At 37.6% G+C, this 26449-nt stretch overlaps 1 protein-coding gene across 1 annotated transcript in view; it reads right to left on the reverse strand.

The window, feature by feature from the left end:
• The window catches only part of LOC138830114 (transmembrane 9 superfamily member 3), a 59247-nt gene that overhangs the window by 13855 nt on the left and 18943 nt on the right, over positions 1-26449 (reverse strand). The window contains exons 3-10 of the mRNA XM_070026515.1: positions 26139-26261; positions 23010-23170; positions 20897-20974; positions 17341-17472; positions 15484-15650; positions 11097-11191; positions 8286-8416; positions 1406-1545 (exon numbers count right to left, since the gene is read on the reverse strand). Coding sequence (XP_069882616.1) covers positions 1406-1545; positions 8286-8416; positions 11097-11191; positions 15484-15650; positions 17341-17472; positions 20897-20974; positions 23010-23170; positions 26139-26261 — 1027 coding nt within the window. The remainder of the gene's footprint in view (positions 1-1405; positions 1546-8285; positions 8417-11096; positions 11192-15483; positions 15651-17340; positions 17473-20896; positions 20975-23009; positions 23171-26138; positions 26262-26449) is intronic.

Consider the following 26449-nt stretch of genomic DNA (forward strand, 5'->3'; position numbering starts at 1 on the left):
AAGGGATGGGAAGGGGAAACAAAGGAGGAGGCTACAATGATTGAGAAATGTACTCATTATCTTGCCCATGTAATTGTAATCCCTCTGTACAGTTTTTTCACAATAAAAAAAAAAAGAAAAAAGGTAACTTTTTCACTTATTGAGCACAAATAAGTATGATTTGTCATGTTAATTTAAAACATTCACTTATTTTAAAATACTGACCAAATTAGTCTGTTTATATCTTGGATTTTAAAAAAAATGAAAAGGAACAAAACATTAGACATAAGCTACTAAAATAGCTGTGGCAAAAACTGGAAAAAGGAAATGACTGAGTACAGTTAAGAAAATCAAAATCATTTTATCCATTTTAAGAACTACTAATAAAAAAGGCAAAGGTAAAAAAAGAAAAGATGTTACAGGCCAGGAGTTAGATTTTTCTGTATATGTCCACATAGTAAATGGTTCAGGTTTTGGAGGAGATATGGTCTGTAAGGTACAGGCAACCAGAGACTTGTGGCTGACACCTGTAATCCCCCCACCAACTATACAGTAAGTGTAGGTAGAAGGATGCTGGTTTAAGGCCAGGTTAGGCAAAAGCTAGACACTACCTGAAGATAAAATAAAAGCAAGAAAAACTAAGGAATGGCTCAGTGAAAAGTCTGCTTAGCAAGCACAAACAGGTCTTCAGTTCAAAGCCCAGTACCTAAAAAAAAAAAAAAAGGCAGCCAATTAACAGGTTAAATTTAACCTGCAGGCTTAAAAAAAAAAAAAAAAAAAAACTGGCAAAACTGGGTTTTGGTGGCTCACACTTGTAATCCTAGCTACTCAGGAGGCTGGAATCTGAGGACTGTGGTTCAAAGCCAGCTTGAGCAAAAAAGTCTGTGAGACTCTCATCTCCAATTAACCACCAGAAAACCAGAAGTGGCACTGTGGCTCAAAATGAGAGTGCTATAGCCTTGAGCAAAAGAGCTCTGGGACAGAACCAGACTCTGAGTTCAAGCCCCACAACTGACCAAAAACAAAACAAAACAAAACACACCAACAAAACAACATCAACAAAAACAAACTGGTGAAGTAGCTGGGTGCTGGTGGCTTGAACCTGTAATCCTAGCAACTCAAAAGTTGAAAGGCAGCCCTGGCAGAAAAGTATGTCTTATCCCCAATCAAAAAAAAAGTGAAGCATTAGCTTTCTACCTATCAAAGCATCTGACTTATCTGAATGGCAACATTATTCAGAAACTAAAATAAGGACGTAACATAATACTACTTCTATAATATAAACTGAGAGGAAAATGAACACCAACAAATTCTTAAGCTCAAATTTAAAAGTCTCATAAACACATGCAAACTCTAAAGTTATATATGTTTTAAGAACTTCTTTATTGTGAGAAACAACCATATAAGATATAGTAAGTAGTCTTACCATTTTTTCTCTGGTATAGGACGAGGCACAGCATTGACTCGACAAGGGAAGTTGGGCTGGCCTGACAGATTTCGGCCAAGAATTGTACCAACAAGATTTAAAGGAAGAATAACAAAAAAGCAAATGCAACAAACAGCCACCTATAAAAAAAAAAGTATGATTATCCAGAGAATAGTAATACTAATAAAAAACAAGAGACTTAAAATTTAAGCACAATTCGATCACAAAAGAAAATGTTTAAGTTCAGTAAAGACTAGAATTGTATAAAATATAACACTATTAGAACAGGTAAATATTATAATTGAATCAAACACCAGCTGAATTGTTTCCTATCATTTTGGTTATCCATTTCTCTATTCTTTCATACCCTGTCAGATAAATCCTTTGTTCTCGTCTTTCCTACTCAGTTGTCATGCTTTATTTAATCTTATCTATGCTTCATCTTTTATTGTTATAACCAATTTACTGGGCTACATTGAACTTTACAAACTCTATTCACCTATTTCATAGGTGAAAAAAATGAGATCCAGAGAGGCTAGGTAATTTTTTGTGTCTACATACATCTAGTATGTAGACTAACTAAAATTTTAACTCAGATTTGCTGGCCCAAAGGTTCATGCTAATTCTATTCTACAGTGCCTTGAAATTTGGCAACAGAAGTATCTCTACCATGTATATGTGCCGTTACTAAAATAATACAAATGTTTCTCAAGAGTCTAAAATTAGACAAAGCCATATATTTTAGAACCAAAGAGGACAACTGGAAAGTATTTATTTAATAATTTTATAAAACATACAAACTTTGGGGAATAGCATCTAGCTAAAATCTCTGAACTTAGATAAAATGAAAAACCGAGTTACTAAAATCAATTATACATTTTGGGATTTTATTTTTGTATTTGTTTTAATTTGTTGGTGGTGGGGCCTGAACTCTGGGCCTGGGAGTTGTCCCTCAGCTCTTCAGCTCAGAGTTAGTGCTCTACCACTTGAGCCACAGCATCACTTCTGGCCTTTTCTGCTTATGTGGTGCTGAGGAATCAAACCCAGGGCCTCATGCATGCAAGGAAAGCACTCTACCACTGAGCCACCTTCCCAGCCCCCATTTTGGGATTTTAATAAGTAGAAAGTAGAAGTGAGAGGAAAAGCTGTGAAGAAACAGAGAAATAAGAGTGACATGGTAGAAAAATGACCATGATTATATGAATGTTTTTTGAACCAATGTTAGTGAAAACTCACATTATATTCTGTGTGTGTAAAAAGCCAAGGTATCACTGCCTTTCAGCTAAAACATGTATAAATGTGTGACAATTAAGAAAGTTCTGTAATCTCATTAAGGATCAGATTAAGGAACTCATTTTGTCTCAGTTCACACCTTTAAATAACACAAACTTATGGTCACATAATAAGAACTATATGAAACATAAAAAATAAACAGGTGCTGGGTGCTGATGGTTCCTGCCTATAATCCTAGCTACTCAGTAGACTGAGATCTGAGGATCATGGTTCAAAGCTAGCCCAGGCAGGAAAGTATGTAAGGCTCTTATCTCCAGCTAATCACCAGAAAAACAGAAGTGGTGCTGTCACTCAAGTGGCAGAGCACTTGCCTTGAGCTGAAGAGCTCAGGGACCACTAGTGCCCAGGACAGAGTTCAAGCCTCATGACAGACAAAAAAATTAAAATTAAAATTAAAATTAAAAAAACCAGGTATCTTTACAATAAAAATATATTTTGAAAAAACAGGTGCTTTTAAGATACTTTAAAGTATTATGTTTCATATATTATTATGATAGTAAATATTGTCTCCAATTTGTTTGTTCAGTTATTTTTTGGGGGGGGGGAGGAGGGTTCTAGTACTAGGGCTCGGACTTGAGGTCACATGCCCCACTCCACTTTTTTTTTGGGGGGGGGGGACTTAAGGGAACATTCCTATGTGTAATCATATGATCTAAAAAAGAGCTTAGGGGTTTCAGAGTACTTCAGAAATTCGTAAGAATTTGATTTGGAAATCCTTTTGAAAAGAAAGAGAGAGAGAGAGAGAGAGAGAGAGAGAGAGAGAGAGAGAGAGAGAGAGAGTGTGTGTGTGTGTGTGTGTGTGTGTGTGTGTGTGTGTGTGTGTGTGTGTGTGTGTGTGTGTGTGTGTGTGTGCGCGCGCACACACACGCACGCGTGTGTGTATGTACACATGCACACGTGTGTATGCTCATGCAAGTGTGCCCCAGTCCTAGGCCTTAAACTCAGAACCTGGAAACTGTCCCTAAACTTTTGTGCTCAAGGCTATAGAATTCTACCATTTGGAGCTAGAGCTCCATTTCCAGCTTTTTAGTAGTTAATTGAATCTCATAGACTTTCCTGCCCAGGCTAGCTTTGAGACTCAAGCCTCAAATTGAAGCCTCTTGAGTAGCTAGGATTACAGATATGAGTGACCAGCACCTGGCTCTTGAAAATAATTTTTAAAAATTATGCCTAGTTATAATAAAGTACATACTTCTCAAATGAATTCTACAACAAATACTAATACAAAGGAGATAACTTAGAGACTGGTTCATTTTTGTGCAAGCCTCAGAAAAAAAGCTTATATTTTTATCTATCTACCTATCTACCTATCTATCTACCTACCTATCTATCTATCTATCTATCTATCTATCTATCTATCTATCTATCTATCTATCTATCTATCTATCTATCTACTTCTGGATGATAAGAAAGGCTTGGATGGTACACTGGTTTTTTATTCTACCTCCCATGGTCCATCTCAGCTGCAACATATTTGCTCACTAAAAGTTGTAGAAGCAAAAGCACTACTACAAGCACTATGTGCTACAAAGCACTTGGGTAAGTGACATGTATGAAAAGCACCTCTAGCCTTCTGCACACAAGAATCAATTTAAAAATAAAAACTATAAACCTTCATTAAGACAATATCAAATATTTAGCTTTGTTGAAAACTTCCTCTCCCACTCAGGCACTGGTGGCTCAAACCTATAATCCTAGCTACTTGGAAGGCTGCGATCTTAGAATCATAGTTTGAAGTCAACCGAGGCAAGAATGTTATTTCCAATTAACTACCAATGGAGCACATAAGAGCCCCTGAGTTCAAGCCCCAGGAGTAGTGCACACATGCACACTTGTACACACACATGTGTACACACATATGCACATGCATGCACACACACACTATATATATATATACACACATACATATGGATAAATTCAACAAAAATATGTATAAAACACAAACATTAACATCAATAAATCCCTGTTGAGAAAAATTAAAGGTATGTAAATAAGAGACATATTATGTTCATGACTCAAATGATTCAGTAACGTTAAGATGCCAATTACTCCCAATCAAAGTCCTAAAGTTTGTAGAAACCAACAAGCTGATTCTAAATTTTATGTAAAAATACAAGAATAGTAAAAAGCCAAAATAATTTTGAGAAGAAGTGATTTCAATTTTTTGAAAAGGAAAAATGTAAATAATTGCAACAAAAAGTTATCTATGATCAAAAAACCTGATAATCACCACCACCAGCACCACCAAAACAAAGAAAATGTAATTTGGAGTAAATTATTATGCAAAAGTCTAAGAAATAAGTGGGCCATAATACTGGCTCTGCTTCCCTTTGAGAATTCTTCTAAAACTATATGAGATAATGAGAATGTAAATGTTCTGTAATCTACAAAGCATGCTGCAAATAATGTGTTATCATCTGTCCTTATGATTAATCTTTTTAGATCTGGCACATAATTTCAGCCAGATAATAATTTTGTTTGATGTATGCTGTCTTCTGTATTCCATAACTAATTTGCTCCTTGGTCTCATATCCTTTTTCAACTTAATTAGGAGATCACTATGTCTTTGAGTTATTAATAATCATTTCAATAGGTTAGAGACAAGAATATCAACCACATGACCCTAACACACAAATGTAATGCACTACAAGTAACATCAATACTTAACTCTGTAATTATTTAGCTAATATATATCTGCTGCACTACTATTTTAACCACATTTCTTTAGATGTGATACTTCATTTATACTCTTTTGTTCTTCTAGTCTATTAAAACTTACCAAAAAAGGAAATGAAACAATTTCCCTTTAATGAATCCATACTGGCTCCCAATATTCATTACCCCTGTCATTAATCTTGTGCTTTATCAATATCAATTTCAAAATATTCTATAAGGTGTAACAAACGTTCTCCCTTTTCCCCTAGAAGAGTAAACTTGCCTATGTTGTTTTACAGTACTTAGTTATTCAAACATTACTTATATGGGGGCTGGGAAGGTGGCTCAGTGGTAGAGCGCTTGCCTTGCATGCATGAGGCCCTGGGTTCGATTCCTCAGCACCACATAAACAAAAAGAAAAAAGCCGGAAGTGGCACTGTGGCTCAAGTGGTAGAGTGCTAGCCTTGAGCTGAAGAACTGAGGGACAGCACCCAGGCCCAGAGTTCAGGCCCCACGACCGGACCCAAAAAAAAAAAAAAAAAAAAAAAAAATTATTGTTCTCAGCTGGGGTGCTGGTGGCTCATGCCTGTAATCCTAGCTATTACAAGGCTGAGATCTGAGGCTTGAGGTTCAAAGCCAGCCTGGGCAGAAAAGTCCATGAGACTCTTATCTCCAAGTAATCACAGAAAAAAGCCGAAGTAGAGCTCTGGCTCAAGGGTAGAGTGCTAGACTTGAGCAAATGGAGCTCAGGGACAGAGTGTAGGCCCAGAATTCAAGTCCAGGACTGGCAAAAGAAAAAAAGAAAAAGGACTCTCCTAGCACTATTTTTATATACCTTTACTTCTGAGTATAAGGTACATAATTTGGGGTATTTTTTACTCTTCCAGCCACTTTTTAGATACATACTGCTTTATAGTTTTGGGTCTTTTGGGTTTTGTTGTTCTGGGTATGGTATTTGAACTCAGGGCCTTGCACTTGCTAGGAAACCATTAGAATACTTAAGCAAATACAAAAGGACCTCTAGTCATTTTTTGGTTTAGTTATTTTGGCGGTAGGGTTTTGTATTTTTGCCTAGGCTGACTTTAGGTGATGATCTTCATATACTTCCCACATATCGAGGAGTACAGGTAGCACCACCACACATGCTTACATGTTGAAATGGGGTTTTACTAACTTCTAGTTTAGGTTGGCCTCAAACTGTGATCCTCTTGGCTCTCTGTCTCCAGAGTAGCTGAAATTACTGTTATAGTCTTTATCACCAAAAAGTATCTATATAGTAAACTTGGTCTCAAATTCTTCCTCATTATTGTGATTTCTGATTACATACCATGAATTTCATTTCTGAGAATCTCCAATTTTCAAGTCACTTTCCCAGTTATGGATCAAGATGCAAGCTATGATAAAACATTTCCCTGTACATTGTGAAATCTGATTTCTAAAGCCTATGGCATATTTCTGAATATGTTCAAGATCCCCTTCCAAACAAATGCAATAGTGGTACTCAGTATAATGAGCTATATAATTTGTAGGTAGGGATGGGAGGGAAAAACTGGGAAAGAGCAAAGGAAGGGGTGATACTGAAGAGGTGACAAACAGAAATGTACTCATTACCTGACATAATTGCAACCCCTCTGTATATATCACCTTTATAACAACAATAAAAAAATTTTTAATGTTTTTAAAAAAGATCCCCCTCCAGATCTAAAACTAGCCTTTAGATATGCAGAATGGCTATTATCGATATATTTCAAAATGTTCCTAATTCCCAACTAAAAAGTACTGACAATTCAGTGAAATGTCTCTTCAGTGTATCTAAAAAGTTGAAATTGTAAACCAATCAGTCATCTGAAATTTCTCTGAAGCCATTTGGATAACTCTTGTGTGATAGAAACTATAAATAAGGGTAAAACTCTGAAAGAGATGTATATTCTAGTTGCTATTCTATCACTCACTGCCTATATGACATTGCTAAAGCTATTTGTATCTTACATGCAACTTGCAAGGTATGTGTATATGTACACACAAGTATACATCAAGAATGAAGTCTAGTTTGAATCTAAGATTATGCTTTTGGCAAAAAAATAAAGGAAAAGTTGGGAGACTGCTAGTTAACGATGTAAAGTAGGACTGTATCTTTGTTCTACTTTTAAAATATTTAAATAATCCAAAACATTTCAAAGTCTGTGAATATTGCTAAAATATAAAAGGACTTTTAATATTTGTATCAATATATATCATTAATATGATGCATAATGAATTTAGTGAAGTCCTATAATGCTTAGTGAAGTTCTAAAATTCTGTTAAGAAAAAAATATGGAGGCAGTTTCTTCCTACCACTGCACTCACCTATCACCTCAAAACATACTTCTTGGGCTGGGAAGGTAGCTCAGTGGTAGAGCGCTTGTCTTGCATGCCTGAGGCCCTGGGTTCGATTCCTCAGCACCACATAAGCAAAAAGAAAAAAGCTGGAAGTGGCGCTGTGGCTCAACTGGTAGAGTGCTAGCCTTGAGCTGAAGAGCTGAGGGACAGCGCCCAAGCCCAGAGTTCAGGCCCCACGACCGGACCAAAAAAACAAAAACAAAAACAAAAAAAAAAAACATACTTCTTACTATATCATTATTCTTTCTAAAATATATTCACCAGTTTTTGCCATCTCTGATAAAAAGCTATAGCGTGCTTTCTTTTGCCTTACATATAGTCAGCTTCTCATTACTGGCTCACAGAATCAAGCAAGAAGGGAGTTAAACTACCTTTAAATTTTAGCCAAAATTTTATGGATCTCAATAATATTTTTCTCATCATCTAACTTTCTAGGATTCAGAAGAGACTGGCTAAAACTATCAGAAACCTTAAAAAAAATACTCTGGAGAGGCAGAGACTTCATAATTAGAATGTTTATACTTACTTTATAAGGAAGATTCAAGTAACTTACCATTGTTCCAAAAGGAATGGCTCTTGAGGCGTGGTAATAAATGGCTATAAAGTTGATGAAGAAGGCAGTGCCGCACACCATAGCTGGGATAAGAAATGCCCCAATAAACATCTGCTTTATCCATCTCCTTCCTGAAAAACAAGGGAAATTATAAAAACCAGAACTAGACACACAAATACCATCAATGTAAAAAATGCATTTATCTAGTACCAATTATTTACTTACAAATTTAATAAAAAGACCATGAAATATGAGATCTTAATAACTTTCAAATCAATAGCTAATAAAGACTAGTGGAATTCTTCAAGTTCCAGGTTATCCCTAGCTTCAAGAGTCGAGTATTATTTATTTAGTATGAAGAGGACAAGGAGAAAACCTCCAGCTCCAGTACAGATCCAATTTTGAGAGGTAAGTGAAAAACTCTTGACTTTGTGGGCCAGCCTCTACATTAAGCCTGATTCTTAGCGACCATTCCAACGAAATTACCATGATACAATCAGACTTTCTCTGGGCACAACCAATCAGAAGATGTTCTTTTTTTTGGGGGGGGGGGCCCCGGTCGTGGGGCCTGAACTCTGGGCCTGGGCGCTGTCCCTCAGCTCTTCAGCTCAAGGCTAGCGCTCTACCACTTGAGCCACAGCGCCACTTCCAGCTTTTTTTCTTTTTGCTTATGTGGTGCTGAGGAATCGAACCCAGGGCCTCAGGCATGCAAGGCAAGCGCTCTACCACTGAGCCACCTTCCCAGCCCCTCAGAAGATGTTCTTAATAATGCAAAGATTTCATACCACAGACCTGAGCTTAAATGCTTTCAATTGTGTACCTGTGTGAGGGTATGTGTACAGGTGGATGAATTTGGCACACACCAGTCCTGGGGCTTTAACTCAAGGCCTAGGTGCTGTCCCTGAGCTTTTTTTGCTTAAGGCTACTACTCTACCACTTAAGCTACAGCTTCCCTTTTGGCTTTGGGTGGTTAATCAGATAAGAGTTTCACAGACTTGGGCAGGATGGCCCAAGCTGGCTTTAAACCACAATCCTCATCAGATCTTAGCTCCTGAGTACCCAGGATGACAGGAGTGAGCCATTGGTGCCAGGCTGCTTTCAATTTTTAAGAGTTAAGTGTAGTAAAGAAATAAGAGCTGGCTGTTCTTAACTCTTAATCAGAAAAAAAAGCAAATTTATGTCCAAACCTGAATAAATTTCCTGTTTAAATGTTGCTGCTGTGAAGACTCTTTTGAGAGTTATAAACTAAAACTTTTAGCCTAAGAACAGCTGAAGTTGCTTTAAGCATCCATGTTTCCTTAGGATATAGTCCCATATGATAGAACTTGTTTCCGAGGCATAAAGGTAGATTTCACAGACTGAACACCTAAGTAAAACTGTTAGAATCCAGAATATGCCTGTAGGCAATCCAAAGAATTCCATAAACCAAAGAAAAGCAATGGCAAATAGAATATCCTTGGGGAGGGCTGGGAAGGTGGCCCAGTGGTAGAGTGCTTGCCTTGCATGCATGAGGCCCTGGGTTCGATTCCTCAGCACCACATAAGCAAAAAGCCGGAAGTGGCACTGTGGCTCAAGTGGTAGAGCGCTAGCCTTGAGCTGAAGAGCTGAGGGACAACACCCAGGCCCAGAGTTCAGGCCCCACATCCGGACCCAAAAAAAAAAAAAAAAAAGAATATCCTTGGGGAAATTGAAGTGATCGTATGCTCTGGTTTCTTATAACTATAAATCTCTGCGTCTACCAATAGAAAGCAGGATCCCCTAATGCTCATAATGCTTGACAGGCTGTGAAAAAAATCATACTAAATAGTCTCTGTCTTTGAGAATATAAAGTCTTTCAACAACCCTATATTCATAAACTCTGAGCATCCTTCTGACCCCAGATTATTATTACAGGAAAAACAAACCTATGTACCCCTGAAAGAAACAGCAAGAGGGCTGGGAAGGTGGCTCAGTGGTAGAGCGCTTGCCTTGCATGACTGAGGCCCTGGGTTCGATTCCTCAGCACCACATAAGCAAAAAGAAAAAAAGCCAGAAGTGGCGCTGTGGCTCAAGTGGTAGAGCGCTAGCCTTGAGCTGAAGAGCTGAGGGACAGCGCCCAGGCTCAGAGTTCAGGCCCCACGACTGGACCAAAAAAAAAAAAAAAAAAGAAACAGCAAGAGCAGCAACCTTTATCATGTTTGTTATCCTCATCATGTTTAGGTTGTAGTAATTAGAGGAGCAAGAGGTATTTAAGATAAAATGCTTTCAATGATACTGAAAAAGAAAAATCTGTGATTTTAAATCACAAATAGCCCACCTTCCTATTCTCTTTTCACTGTCCAGAAGCTTTACCCACAGGCCATTCAGCATGCCTTTATATTCATCTTCAAAATTACACTCTAGATAAAGACCTCACATGGTACATACTTAGGGACAAAGGCACCTCAAAGCAACATGATATCAACTAACTTAAATGTGTGTGTTCTTCTAGGAGTTCCTTGGGATTAATTTCACAATGAAGATTATCTACCAGTTATTCATAATGTGTGTATGTGTGTGTTGGCCCTGAGGCTTGAACTCAGGGCCTAGTTGCTGTCCCTGAGCTTTTTGTGCTCAAGGCTGGTGTTTTATCACTTGAGCCACAGCTCCACTACAGGAAATAAAATGCAAAGGTTCTATAAAGACAAGCTAGAACACATAATAGGTTTGGTAGAGATTATAAAAATGGCCTAATAAAGGATTTTACAATGCTATTCTACCCATTTTAAATTCCAAATGCTTCACAGTAAAGAAATAGTATCTGTAATTAAAAATATATAACTCCTAAGTTACCTCCTTGTCTAGCATACAGACTTCCTCCAAAATAACCATTCACTGGAGATGTAGCAGCATAGACAAATATGGCTGTACTGAGCATAGAACCCCTCCTAAAATGGCAAAAGAAACACATGATAAATTAAAAACAACAATATAAATAAAGAAAAAAATCATGTAGTCTGTTCCCTTATCAATTAATTTAATTTCAAAGATATTTAACATAGGAAAAAATATACTCAAGATACAAAAGACCTCAAGAGCTTCTCTAGTAAGTGAATTTCTAGTTAAAACTGCACATAAATGACAAGAGACTGATCCAACATTTTTTTCCTGTTTCTGCAGCTAAATTTTTTAACATTTTCCAAACAAGAATCACATTTTTTGGCAACAATATTATAAGCTGGCAGCAAAACTGTTCTGCAACCTGTAAACTAATCCCATCATATGCAACAGAATAGTCACAGAAAAGTGACTAAAATATTCCTTTTCTTAACCTGATCAAATGTTTGATATTCTTGCCTGCCACTAGAAATAAAAGGGAAATGGGTTAATCATATGAAATATTTCTATTTGGGGGCAGGGACAAAGCTCAGGTTATAGAGTGCTTGCCTAGCAAACATGAAGTTCTGGGCTGGGAAGGTGGCTCAGTGGTAGAGCGCTTGCCTTGCATGCATGAGGCCCTGGGTTCGATTCCTCAGCACCACATAAACAAAAAGAAAAAAGCCGGAAGTGGCACTGTGGCTCAAATGGTAGAGTGCTAGCCTTGAGCTGAAGAGCTGAGGGACAGCACCCAGGCCGAGTTCAGGCCCACGACTGGGCCCAAAAAAAACAAAAACAAAAACAAAAGCAAACATGAAGTTCTGAGTTCAAACCCAGAACACTCTTCCCCCACCCAAAGGAAAAAAAAAATCCTAACATGTGAAATGCTAACCTCTCTCTCTACAATACTATAACAATAAAATTAATTTTTTTTAAACCACTATTATTTTAAATGGTATTTTACTGAAAGTTTTCTTATGTAGTTTCCTTTATGCTGCTAAAGAACATTTTTTTAAAAAGTCTATTGGTCCACAAGGCAACACTGACTCAGACCAAGAACCACTACCTACCAGGCGCCTGTGGCTCATGCCTGTAATCCTAGCTACTCAGGAGGCTGAGATCTGAGGATTGCGGTTCAAAGCCAGCCTGGGCAGCAAAGTCTGTGAGACTCTTATTTCCAATAAACCACCAGAAAACCAGAAGTGGCGCAGTGGCTCAAGTGATAGAGCTGAGGGACAGCCCCCAGACCCAGAGTTCAAGCCCCACGACTGACAAAATCACTAACCTTTACTACAACAACATGTAAGAAATTCAGACTAACCTCCTGTGGGATCGAACTGGAAAAGATATTTTTTAAATGTTAAAATGATAAATTGCAGCATATCATTTGCTGTTATATAAACAGGTACTCATTAATTAACCTTCTATATACTGTTTAACTATTGGTCTTGCAATATGTAGACTTCTTATGCTATGTATCTTACCTATGTTCACTTTCTCATTAAGCTGATACACAATAGTGCAAACTCTGCAATATCCCATTCCCATTAATATACAACTAACTAAACACAGTATAACATAAGGATTATGAGCCTCAAAGTTAATCAGTTCCAAGAACTACATCTGTTTCTCAAGAACCCAATTAGACACTGCAAGTGGTAATTTATTTTTTTCCATATCATTAACAAATATAAACCATTCTCATTATACATGTGTGTTTCAGAGTTGACACAGACCTAACTATGCTGAAAACAGGTTGCTTTCAAGACTGAGAGTGTAGATAAAAGGAGACAGAATGCTAACATAGCAAATGTGTTCAATCAAATCCTAATACCGGCAAGAAAAAAAAAATCTACTTTTCAATTTTGTTGGAGGTATCGTACTTCAAATTATACTACAGAGCTACAGTTAGAAAAAAAAAGAATTGTACAAAGATAGACACACAAACCAATGGAATATTAGAACCAGAAATAAGTCCACATAGCTATAATCATCTGAGAGTTGACAAAAGAGCAAAAAACAAAACAAAAAACACTTCATCAAATGGTACTAGGAAAACTGGATATCCACATGTAAAAGACTGAAAGTACACATTCATGCCCTGTACAAAAATCAACTTGAAATAAATCAAAGATCTTAAGGTAAGAAAATGCTATGGAAAACTCTTTAAAATATAGTCATAAGCAACTATTCTTTTTTAATAAGACTCCGACTGCCCAGGATATAAAATGACAAATGGGATTAAATTAAAAAGCTTCAGGGGCTGGGAAGGTGGCTCAGTGGTACAGAGCTTGCCTTGCATGCATGAGGCCCTGGGTTCGATTCCCCAGCACCACATAAGCAAAAAGAAAAAAAAAGGTGCTGTGGCTCAAGTGGTAGAGCGCTAGCCTTGAGCTGAAGAGCTGAGGGACAGTACTCAGGCCCAGAGTTCAGGCCCCACAACTGAACCAAAAAAAAAAAAAAAGCTTCTATATATCAAAGGAAAAAAATTATCAGAATCAAGAGACAGCCCACAGAATGAGAGAAAATCTTTGCATGCTATTCATCAGACAAAAGTGAAAAAATAAAAACAAAATTATCAAATGAGCAAATGAATCAGTTCTCAAAAGAAAAAACACAAATGGTTAATGACAATCTTAGCCATACGAAATGCAAATCACCTGACTAAGATTTCATCTTTGTCAGAATGGTGGGAAAACATCAAGAACAACAAAAAACAAATGAGAACACTGTTGGTGAAAATGTAAATTAGTACAACCACTATTAAAATACATATGGAAGTTCCTTGAAAAATTACAAATAAGATCCTGCACTGCCACTAGAAAAATACTCAAAAGAATGTAAGCTAACAATGAACAGCAATACCTGTATACATGCATTTTTTAAATATGATATATATTGGTATATATACACCATAAAATATTATTCATCCCAAAGAAAAAACTGAAGACATAGTTTGAAGGAAAATTGGTGGAACTGGAAACTTAAAGGCCAAAAATCCCATTTTTGCTTATATGCAGAAACAAGACCTGAAATGATGATAATTATGATATTAACAGGACATGAATATAAACGGGGGGACCTGACAGAGGAAATCAGTGGGAGGGGAAATGGAAAGAAGACAGAGTGCTGATGGGTGAAAATATATAATTACTTTTCTCAAATTTTAAAAAAAAAAGGAAAGGAGTTCCTAGTATCAGTACAAAGGCTGATTATCAAAAGGCTGCCTGCCTACTGCTGGTGCTACTCTGGAGGCTGAGATCAAAGGATCATGGTTCAAACACAGCCCAGCAAGAAAATTCCTGTGAGACTCTTCAATCAGCTACTCAAAAACAAGCCGGAAGTGGCGCTGTGGCTCAAGTAGTAGAGCACTAAGCTTGAGCACAAAGAGGCTTAGGCATAGCAACCAGGCCCAGAGTTCAAGCCCAAGGACTGGTCAAAAGAAAAAAAAGGCTGCCCATGTATTTACGAGTACAAAATGATGATAATATGTTTGATGGTGCCAGAGAAATGAAGTTATAATCATCTGCCAGTTTTTTTTTTCTTTTTTTTTTTCCAGGGTTGAGGACCGAACTCAGGGCCTTGCACGCGCTGGGCAGGCGCCCTTCCGCTGGGTTAAACCCCCAGCCCCTCATCTGCCAGTTTTAAAAATCACATATATCCTTCATCTCTGTGTTCATAAATATTCTATAGGCATTTTACTCCCAGGCCCTAAATAAGCCATTTTCATCTACACTTGAAAACAGCACTGAGGCAGCCTCCAAGTCCTGAGACTGGAGGAGAATCCAGTAAGCAATTGCTTTGCCTTCCCTTGCTGCTGCTATACTATTCTCCATGAAAAGTGCAGTGCAGGCCCACCCTAATCTTTTAAAATGTTCCAGAGTTAATTAATATCACACACAAACAGACATCTGTGATTTGTCTATCATCCTTTACCATCATGTACAATATTTTTTTGTTCCTATTTTGTATACAGTTACCAGTTTTAATGTAAATGGGAAGTACTAATTTAGTTACTGTGAAATTCTGGTGTTTCTTATAACGATCTCAATGAGTTATGAACTTCAAAGAAAAAAGAAAAAACTGCTCGATTTATAACCATTTTGCATTGAAAGTAACCTCTGCTTATCTTATTCGAACTCAACTGTTATATTCAACCATAAGTTCAGTAATGCTAGCAAGTTTTAGCATGTACAGAGGAATATACATACGCATAGCTGACAGTTACTGCTCCCTATTTATCTGTAATATGACATTTATAGTATTGAGATTCTAAATAAGCAAATATTTAAGTAGAATCAATTTATAACATTTTAGCAAAAAAAACCCAAAAAGGTAAATAAAGTTAAATATAAGCACTTACTCTGTATATAAATCTTCTATCATTGCAACAATAATAACAATGAGAGACACTGCAAATATCTGACACCCAGAACCAATGAGAGAAGAAAATATCAGTGGGTGACTTGATGGTCTAAATACATCTCCATGCACCTGCTTCCATCCATATTCATCTCCTAGGTCTCTATCCTGTATTTAAGTATATACAATACATACAGAGAAAAGAAAACCAGTCAGAATCAAATAAAAACATAGAAAAATAAAGGTTTCCCTATCTCCAAGTTTATACCTTTTTAAAAGCACTCTAAATATTCAAAAAAGACATTTCAGAGTTAACATAATGTCTGCTTTAATAACTTAGAATGTTATCTCACTTGGGTGAACATTTTCATGTCTTGCTAAAAAGCCATTATTATATTTGATGCTATCTACTTTTCTTTTTTTTCTTTTTTTCTATTTATTTATTTATTTTATTTCATTTGTGAACTTACTGTACAGAGAGGTTACAATTACATGGGCAGGATAATGCGTACATTTCTTACCAAGCATTGCAGCCTCCTCCTTTGTTTACCCTTCACATCCCTTCCCAGCCTTCCCCCCTCCCCCAGTCCCAATCCTTCTCCCCCCCCCACCGACGTTGTAAAGCTCGTTTTGGACATGACAACTTGTACTTCTCATTGTTGCAACAGGTCCACCTGTATGCTTAAATGACTTGTTTTTCCCCATCTCCTCCACAAGTTATACTGACATCAAATATAGTGAAAGCAGGGGTTATACTGTGGGGGAGGTGATGCTATCTACTTTTCATGCCTCCTTCCTTCCCTCTCTTCCTCTTCTAGTTTATTAATTATTTAAAATTTGTAGTGATGGGGATTGAATCCAAAAGCTTTGTTCATACTAAGCAAGTGTTCTACCACACAGCCAAACCCCCAACAAAGTTTCATTTTTTAAGAAAATGAGTCTCACTGGCTTACAATGGCTCATGCTCATAATCCTAACTACTCAGGAGGCTAAGACTTGAGGATCATGGTTTGAAGCCAGCCCAAGCAAGAAAGTTCATGAGATTCTTATTTCCAATTAACTACCAAAAAAGGAGGGGAGGAGGATGTGAAGCTGTGGCTTAAGTGGTAGAGTGCTGGCCTTGAGCAGAAATAGGTCATAACTAGTGTCCAGGCCCTGAGTTCAATCTCTAGGACTGGCACAAAAAGAAAGGAAGGAAATAAGGAAGGAGGGAGAAAGGAAAAGAAGAAAGAAGGAAGGGAAGGAGGGAGAAATGAGTCTCACTAGGATGCCATATAAAACTTGAATTTCTGGAGCTGGGAAGGTGGCTCAGTGGTAGAGCTCTTGCCTTGCATGCATGAGGCCCTGGGTTCAATTCCTCAGCACCACATAAGCAGGGGGAAAAAAAGCCAGAAGTGGCGCTGTAGCTCAAATGGTAGAGTGCTGGCCTTAAGCTGAAGAACTGAGAGACAGCGCCCAGGCACAGAGTTCAGGCCCCACGACCGGACCCCCCCCCCCAAAGAACTTGAATTTCTGAGCTCAAGTGATCTTCTTATCTCATCTTCTTGAGTAGCTGGAACTAAAAACCTGGAATACTACACTTTAGACATTTTTGGAGGAGATGCATTTTTTTACTGTAAAGACACAGTGCAATGTATTTTTGTTGTAAAGATACCGTACAAAGGGGTTACAGTTACATGAGTAAGGTAATGAGTCTATTTCCTATGCAGCATTGTTACCCCCTCACTTTAGATCTTTTTTAAAATTAAAAATTCTAAATTCAAAAATCTAACCTGGCCTCATGGATTTGTAAGTTAAAAACTGTTACTTATATTATACTGTTGTTTTTTACTAAATGTAGTATAAAATGTTTTCTCACCATGTCATCCATTTCTTCTTCTTTACTGTACCGGGCATAATCTTTTCTTAAAGTTCTCATTAAAATCATTGAAACTAAGCCCACCAAGAAGATCACCATCATGAAGGAATTAAAAATTGAAAACCAATGGATCTAAAATAACAGAAAATAATGTTATGTGAAATATCAGTTACAAAATGTATAGGTTTCACGGCAACTGGACACTAGTAGAAAAAAGTCTCTAAAAACTTTTACATAAAGATCTAAATTCATGGAAATTGGTTTTCTTTACAGTAAACTTCTCTACACTGAAAACACACTATCACCTATACATTCAAATGGACCATAATTTAGCCATATGACATATGCTATTTTACTTTTCAGGGAAAAAGCATAGGAGTGAAAAACAAACAGGCCTGTAAATTTTAAGTCCAGTGCTGCCAATTTCTATATGGCTTTGGTAATCTAAAAAAATGGAACAAAAAAAAACTTATATGTGATTTGTGCTTTAATAACATACATAAAGTATAGCACTGTGAATGGTAAAAAAAAAGAATTAAGTGTTAATTCTCTTTCTCTGAGTAACAATCTTAAAACACTAAAATCAACACAGTTGTCATAGACTAAAGCTGCCTTCCTGACCCTACCAACTGCTGCCCTCTAGCACCCCCTAGTGGTGTTAATTCTAAAGCTGCATTTTTTTTCATTTAAAATTTAATTTTATTGCCAAGGTGATGTACATAGGCGTTACATAAGTAATGTAGTGAGTACATTTCTTGTTGAACTTGTTACCCCTTCCCTCATTTTTCTCCCACTTTCCCTCCTCCCCTACCTCTCCCAAATCACTGTCAAATTGGTTCCCCCTTTTCTTTTCTCATTATTTTTTTGTTCTGCTTCCCTTCCCTAATTCAGATAAACATATATACAATACCCAGCGTACCAAAATCAAATACAATGACAATAGGGGATAAACTATAGGGAGGAAAACACAAAAGAAGAAATCGCGTAATACACTAAAACAAACAAAACAAATACAACAACAAATAAAACCTTCGTGTGTCCATGTCTTGGGGTTCATTTTGCTTAGCATCATCTTATATTCTGCTCATCTGCTGAGATTATCCTAAACGTATACCATTTATTACAAATAAGGGAAACCATGGGACCTAGGTTTCTTTGGGTCTACCTTACTTCACTTAATATGACTTTTTCTAAGTCCTTCCATTTTCTTACAAATGGGGTATCATTCTTTTTGATGAATTCACAGAATTCCATTACACACACACACGCACACACCCCACATTTTCTTGACCCATTTATCTACTGAGGGGCATCTGGGTTGGTATGGTGAATAATGATCCAATAAACATAATTGTGCTGGTAGCTTTAGTATGGCCTTGTTTGTGGTCATTTGGGTAAATGCCCAGAAAGTGGGATTGCTAGGTCACAGGGGACCTCTGGAAAGCATGGAGGTTCCTCAAAAGACTAAACACAAGCCGGGCGCTGGTGGCTCACGCCTGTAATCCTAGCTACTCAGGAGGCTGAGATCTGAGGATCGCGGTTCAAAGCCAGCCCGGGCAGGAGAGACCATGAGACTCCTATCTCCAATAAACCACCAGAAAACCGGAAGTGGCGCTGTAGCTCAAGTGGTAGAGCACTCGCCTTGAGCTGAAGAGCTGAGGGACAGCGCCCAGGCCCAGAGTTCAAGCCCCACGACCGACCAAAACAAAACAAACAAACAAACAAAAAAGACTAAACACAAAGCTACACTTTCAATTGCTCCTGAATTCTAGAATACAACTAGAGATGAACAACAAATGGGCAACAACAATGCCGTCTTATACAGAGTACCTGTTGTGTGCCAAACACTGACTAGAAGCTTCAGGAACACTATCAAAGTAAAACTGCTCCAAGACCCCACAAGGTATCATGATCGTGATCCTTGCTCTAATACTAAGGATACAAGCTGAAGAATTCAGTCATTTGACCAGATTATGATAAACAGCAGAACCTGAGCTAGATTCCGCTTTTAGCCAATGAATCACTACAACACTAACGCAGATCTCATCTCATTCCCTCCTCCCTACTTCTGGAAGGCACTATACGAATTCTCCTGTTTCTCTACACAGTTTTGTACTCTGCACTGACATAATCAGTGTACAAATGTAATGTTTTTGCTGTATCTTAAAAAGAGGGGGCTTAATCAAGTTGCAGAGCACCTGCCTAGCAAACATAAAGCACACAAAAGATTAGATCAAGCCAGACTTGGTAGTCCACAGTGGCCAATAATCCTAGATCCTCAGGAAACTGAGATTGGGATGTCTGAAGTTGAATGTCAGCTTGGCCAAAAAGCTCACTAAGCCCCATTTCAACCAATAAAAAGCTGGACACAATGGCAAGGACCTATCATGTTCCCAGCAACATGGGAAGCATAAATAGAAGGATCATACTCCAGGCCAGGCTAGACCAAAAGGGAGACCCTATCTCAAAAACAGATAAGGTAAAAAGAGTTGGAGGTGTGGATCAAATGGTAGGCAGCCAGCCTATCAAGCAAGCCATTAAAACCTCCAAAACAAACAAATATAATGAGATCAAAAGAGTGGTGATTCAGGAAGAAACCCAGAAGTATGATATATCCCATTGCCTTGTGGTCTTTTTATCTCTAACCTTCAAGAAATAACCATGATAAAGCCTATCTTTTGATATAAGAAATCAAAACTAGCTGGGAACTGGTGGTTCACACCTGTAATCCTAGCTACTCAGGAGGCTGAGATTGGAGGACCATGGTTCAAAGCCAGACTGGGCAGTAAAGTCTGTGAGACTCTTATCTCCAGTTAACCACCAGAAAACCACAAGTAGAGCTATGGCTCAAAGTGGTCTTAGCTAAGAGCTCAGGGACAGTACAGAGGCCCTGCCCAGTTCAAGCACCATGACAAAAAAAAAAAAAAAAAAAAAGTCAAACTAATGTACAAACTCAGAACTAATATTACCTGCTAGTCTTATGAGCTGAGATCCAGCTTATATATGTTAATGGGGGATGAGGAATGTGGAAGTGTTTCTTCACATTCTTGATGTTTCTGTTTAAGGAATTTCACTAGCAAAAACCGTCTTTACTCATTCAGTCATTACTCCTATCCAAGAAAAGGCACATGTTTTTCCACGCCATAGGCTTTATGAGGGCAGATGCCCATATAGTGAAACCTGTAGTAGTAATTCAGCATTGAATGTTAGGTCTGTTTAATTCTGAGCATCAGTAGTAAAAAGCCCATTTCATGATGAATATAAGCCATATTCTCTAATATTAGTAATTAAATTGACATGTTGGCTTCCTACACATTGCATTCCTTCTTGTGTATTGCTTAATTAGTTTAAACCACCAGATGAAGAAAAGAGCTTTTGATTGATGTTCTAAAACAGCCTATCACTCTTTACTCTATGACTCCCAAGTTCACATCTGAAATCACCATTAATAAAATCTTGAACTCTCACTATAATGCCCTATACACAGCAAATACTCAATGTTTATGAAACTGATTTGCATGCATATCCAATGTCTTAAAATGTAAAATTTACCTACCCTATGTTGAAAAAATGACGGATCAAGATATTTGTCAAATCGATCTTCAAATTTTACATCTGACTTTTTCCATTTTACCTAAAAAATATAAATTTCACTTGAAAACCAAGACTAGTAAACAAGTTATTAAGTTGATGACAAAGCTCAAAGTACAATCTGAAAATATTTACAGTATTTACACACTTAAAACAGAAAAACCAGGTTCACGACTATTATCTTAAATACTCAGGAGACTGAAATCCGAGGAGCCCAGTTCAAAGGCAGCCTGGGCTGAAAGTCCATGAGCCTCTTATCTCCAATAAACTATCCCCCCAAAAAAGCCAAAAGTGAAGTTCTGCCTCCAATATTAGAACACTAGCATTAAACAAAATAAGCTCAGGGACAGCACCTGGGCCTTGAGTTTAAGCCCTGGGGTGTGGGGGCGATGGGGAAGAATCTTTTTTTTTTTTTTGTCGGTTGTAGGGCTTGAACTCTGGGCCTGAGCGCTGTCCCTCAGCTCTTCAGCTCAATGCGAGTGCTCTACCACTTGAGCTATACAGCGCCACTTCAAGTTTTCTGGTGGTTTATTGGAGATAAGAGTTTCACGGACTTTCCTGCCCGAGCTGGCTTTGAACTGTGATCCTCAGATCTCAGCCTCCTGCGTAGCTAGGATTGCAGGCATGAGTCACCGGCGCCCGGCTGGGAAGAATCTTAAATGATGAAACAATATTGCCAGTATGAAAAGTTTAAACAGGTATAAGAAGACTAATGAACTTTCTTAAATTTCTTCTCTGTGTATAAGCAAAAGTCACACCTTTCTTTAGAGGGATCATTTTGTTTTCAAAGACTATTTACTATTGTGGCCTTGCATACTCTGACCTGATAAATGTGTTGAGTATTAAACCACAAATGTTTAAATCAACTAAAATAAAAATCTTTTTTTTTTTTTTTTGTCGGTCATGGGGCTTGAACTCCAGGCCTGGGAGCTGTCCCTCAGCTCTTCAGCTCAAGGCGAGCGCTCTACCACTTGAGCTACAGCGCCACTTCCGGTTTTCTGGTGGTTTATTGGAGATAGGAGTCTCATGGTCTCTCCTGCCCGGGCTGGCTTTGAACCGCGATCCTCAGATCTCAGCCTCCTGAGTAGCTAGGATTACAGGCGTGAGCCACCAGCGCCCGGCTTAAAATAAAAATCTTAAGACATCTTTATCTTCGTTTATTGGGTTTTTTTTTAATGTCATCCTGGGGCCTAAAACTCAGCACCTGGTGCTGTCTCTGAGTTTTTTTTTTTTGCTCAAGGCTAGCACTCTACCACCTGAACCACAGCTTTTTGATGGTTAATTGTAGATAAGAGTCTCATGGACATTCCTGCCAGGCTGACTTTAATACCTAATACTTACATCTCAGGCTCTTGAGTAGCTAGAATTACAGTATGAGCCACCAGTGCCCAGAATCTTTAGATTGCATTACTTTTATTACAACTACAAAATTTCTCCATAAGCACAAAAATTATGCCAATATTATTTATCTACTATGCACGAAGCTTGAAAAACTCTCAAAATTAACTCACTCCTGGAAAGTGAAAAGTTACCTATATTGGATTTTTCTCTCTCCTTCCCATCATTTTTAAGCCTAATAAAACAATTAACTTGACAGTTGCTAGAGGGTTCTGATGAGCTCTTACTCTGCAGGAATAATGATTCCAATAGATCAAATTAACCAAGGTAAACTATACCTATCCAGCAACCTTTTCTATAGTTCTATTTCTATTTGCAATGATAAATGAGAGAAACATGAACTACTACAACATAAAAATATAACCATATAAATTAACCTGGCTGGGTTAGAACTGCTCAGTGACTTTACTAGAGTAAATGGTAAATAGTATGTCCAACAAATGCACAACTGGTATCTCATACTATGTAGACCTGAAGTTTATCTGTCCCATTTTTAGGAGGCTTGCATTGAGAAAAGTTTTAATATTATGCTGTTGCATCCAATTTTAAGCTACATGTTCATTTACTAAAGCTCAAAAACAATCGCAAATAGTTCTTCCTACCATAGTTCTTCCTACATACAAGTATTCTAACACTTACTGAAAATAGTTCTTCCTACATACAAGTATTCTAACACTTACTGAATATGACATCTGTATTTTTGTATTTGGAACCAGTTTCACCTTCCCTTCACTAGTTAAATTAACATCAACAATTCGATTTCCATTAAAACCAATTTCAAGTTTTTTGTAGGTCCAGAGATAATAATCTTCTCCATTTTCATCTGCTTCACCAACAATACCTACAAAAGAAAAAATACTTTATACAAGGTAGTACCATTTAGTATCTAAACAACCCAGAAGTTGAATTTTTTTTCTTTTAATAAGGTTTTTTTTAATTGTGAAAATACCATACAGAGGGGGTTACAATTACATGAGCAAGGTAATGAGTACATTTCTTATCAAGCATTGTTGCCTCCTTTTTTAAAAAAATTTTTTTAATTTTTTATTGTGAAAATACTGTACAGAGGGGTTACAATTACATGGGCAAGATAATGAGTACATTTCTTATCAAGCATTGTAGCCTCCTCCTTTGTTTCCCCTTCTCATCCTCCCCCGCCCCCCACCCAATTCTTCCTGCCCCCCCCACCAAAGTTGTAAAGTTTGTTTTCGACATAACGGAGTTGTACTTCTCATTGTTGCAACGGGTCCACCTGTATCCTTATTTAAACGACTTGTTTTTCTCCTTCCCCTCCACAAATTATACCAACATCAAATACAGTGAAAGCAGGGGTTATACTGTGGGGAGGGAGAGAAGTTGAATTTCTTTTACATAAATAAAACCAATAATAATATTACTACCTCCATGAGTAGAATAAAGCAAATTTGTAAGCTCAGCTTCTATTTAGCAACACACACCACAGTCATACCATGACTACTTGAGTAGTTCAGCATAACTACACACTAATTTGATCCAAAGTTCATGTTTTCTCATTACTATTACTTTCTTTGAAATAATTACCACCTATATGTATAAACTCCCTAACATCTCAAATTTCAGGGGAGTGCTTTGTCAACATCTTTCAAGGTTACTGAACTACCAATGATCAAACTAAACTAAAACCAAGTTTTCTCGAGGCCTTTCGAGTTATTTTTTCTCTTAACAACCTATGTTCTAGCCAATCCTAGAAAGATGTTATACGTAGATACAAACATACACTCTGTGTGTGTGTGTGTTTATTTGAAGTTTAAAATGCCTACTCTTTATACCTCAGGTACTACATCTGTCTCTGGAAGTCATCAAAATGAAAGGACTGTTGAAGATAAATAGTAATGAGGCAATATTTTTAAATGATTATTTTGATCCTAATTTTGGAATCAGAAGGCAAGATGTGAACAATGTGAGATGGTAATTGGTAGCTGAGGATTCTTATGCCTTCAAATGGTCAGCTATTTGTCAAATGTTCCCCATTCAAATCTATGAACTTCCCAAAGCTTTAAACTGTCAGGACATCCCTCTATGGTCAATGCATCCCAGTGAAGTATCAGGGAAAAAATATGTTAATTTCTTACAAAGGATTATTTGCTTATTAAGCAAGGTGATTCTTACTAATTGGTACAAACTGAAGAAGATAGCTTTGTTATGTTTAGAAATAAAGATAATGAAATTCTTCTAATAATTAGCTTCACTAAGATTGAAAGCCACAATTATACAAAAGCCCAGAATTCAGGCCCCACGACTGAACCCAAAAATAAATAAATAAATAAATAAATAATTTAAATAGTAAGCTTCAGAAAATAACACTGGAACCAGAATAACAAGCTATTCAAGAAACTACGATCTCAAACTACTGATAAAGCTGAGATGTGAGGATTATGGTTCCACTTAGCCAGCCAAAAGCTGGAGGTGTGACTCCTGTGGTAGAATGCCAGGTTTGAGCAAAAAGGTGACCAAGAAGCCCTGAGTAAGAAGCTTCAGTACTAGAACAAAAAAAAAAGGGGGGGGGGGAGAAGGGGGGAAGAAGAAAAAGAAACCATCATACCCAAAACCACACTACCACAATGACATGTGAAAGTTAAAATTTGGAGGTGGCACTGTGGCTCAAAGTGATAGAGTGCTAGCCTTGAGCAAAAGAGCTCAGGAACAGTATATAAGCCCCAAGTTCAAACCCCAAATAAATAAACCCCCCCCAAATAAAATAAAATGTTATTTTATCTTAAAATAACAATAAAATATATTTTTTAAAAAAGAGTACATTTATTTTGGGCTGGACACCAGTAGCTCATGACTGTCATCCTAGCTACTCAGGAGGATGAGAACTGAAGATCACAGTTCAAAGCCAGCCCAGGCAGGAAAGTCTATGAGACTCTTGTCTCCAATCAACCACCAGAAAACTAGAAGTGGAACTGTAGTTTAAAGTGGTAGAGTACTGTCCTGGAGCAAAAAAGCTCAGGAACAGTGCTCGGGCCCTAAGTTCAAGCCCCCCCCCCAAAAGTTAAAACTTCAATATGCTATATTTGAAAGAACAAGTTAAAATAAGGTATAAGAAAAACATGGGCAGAAAGATATCTCAGATTGTTTTAATTCCTTGAATCTAAAAAGTTATATTGGGCTGGGAAGGTGGCTCAGTGGTAGAGTGCTTGGCGTTGCAGGCATGAGGTCCTCACCCTCTTTAATCAAATAAATGCCACCCCTTCTAGTAGACATTGGTACTTTAAGATATAGCCAGGGCTGAGAATATGGCCCAGTTGTAGAGTGCTTGCCTAGCATGAGAAGCTTTGGGTTCAGTTCCTCAGCACCACATAAACAGAAAATGCTGGAAGTGGTGTTGTGGCTCAAGTGGTAGAGCACTAGCCTTGAGCTGAAGAACAGCACTCAGGCCCAGAATTCAGGCCCCACACGACCAATGGACAAATAAATAAATAAATAAAATTTACACTATATAAAAGTTCTACTTTGAAGGAGTTTCATGTAAAGTTTAGCAATATGAAAAATGCTTTAAGAAACAGGTATCCTTCGGAAGTGGCGCTGTAGCTCAAGTGGTAGAGCGCTCGCCTTGAGCTGAAGAGCTGAGGGACAGCGCCCAGGCCCAGAGTTCAAGCCCCACGACCGACCAAAAAAAAAGAAACAGGTATCCTTAAAAAATGGTTTTTAAAATCATACTGTGGAAAATAGTGAAAATATATTAATGTCATGATCTAGTATACAATCACTGTAACAAACTCATCATGTTTACCAAACCATATATAAAACATATGATATTCACTTACCCCATATTGGTAAGTCATCTATGTACATCTGGTACCAGTAGTGATTTTTGATAGCATAAACAAATGCATCTCTTTTTTCCTTATCTAAGTCAATTTCACAGTAAGTGGCTGGCATCACATCATCTATATAAAATAAAAACTGCAGTTTAGCTCATAGGTTTGCAGAAACAAGAAAAAAGCCAACATTTTCTGAAATTAAAATTTCTATTCATAACAATTAAATCTGGCCAGGCACTACCAGCTCATGACTGTAATCCTAGATACTTAGGAGTCTGTGAGACTCTTATCTCCAATTACTCACCCAAGTGGTA

Source organism: Dipodomys merriami, unplaced genomic scaffold (assembly GCF_024711535.1).
Source record: "Dipodomys merriami isolate MVZ:Mamm:240054 unplaced genomic scaffold, mDipMer1.0.p SCAF_184, whole genome shotgun sequence".
In the NCBI taxonomy this organism is placed as follows: Eukaryota; Metazoa; Chordata; class Mammalia; order Rodentia; family Heteromyidae; genus Dipodomys; species Dipodomys merriami.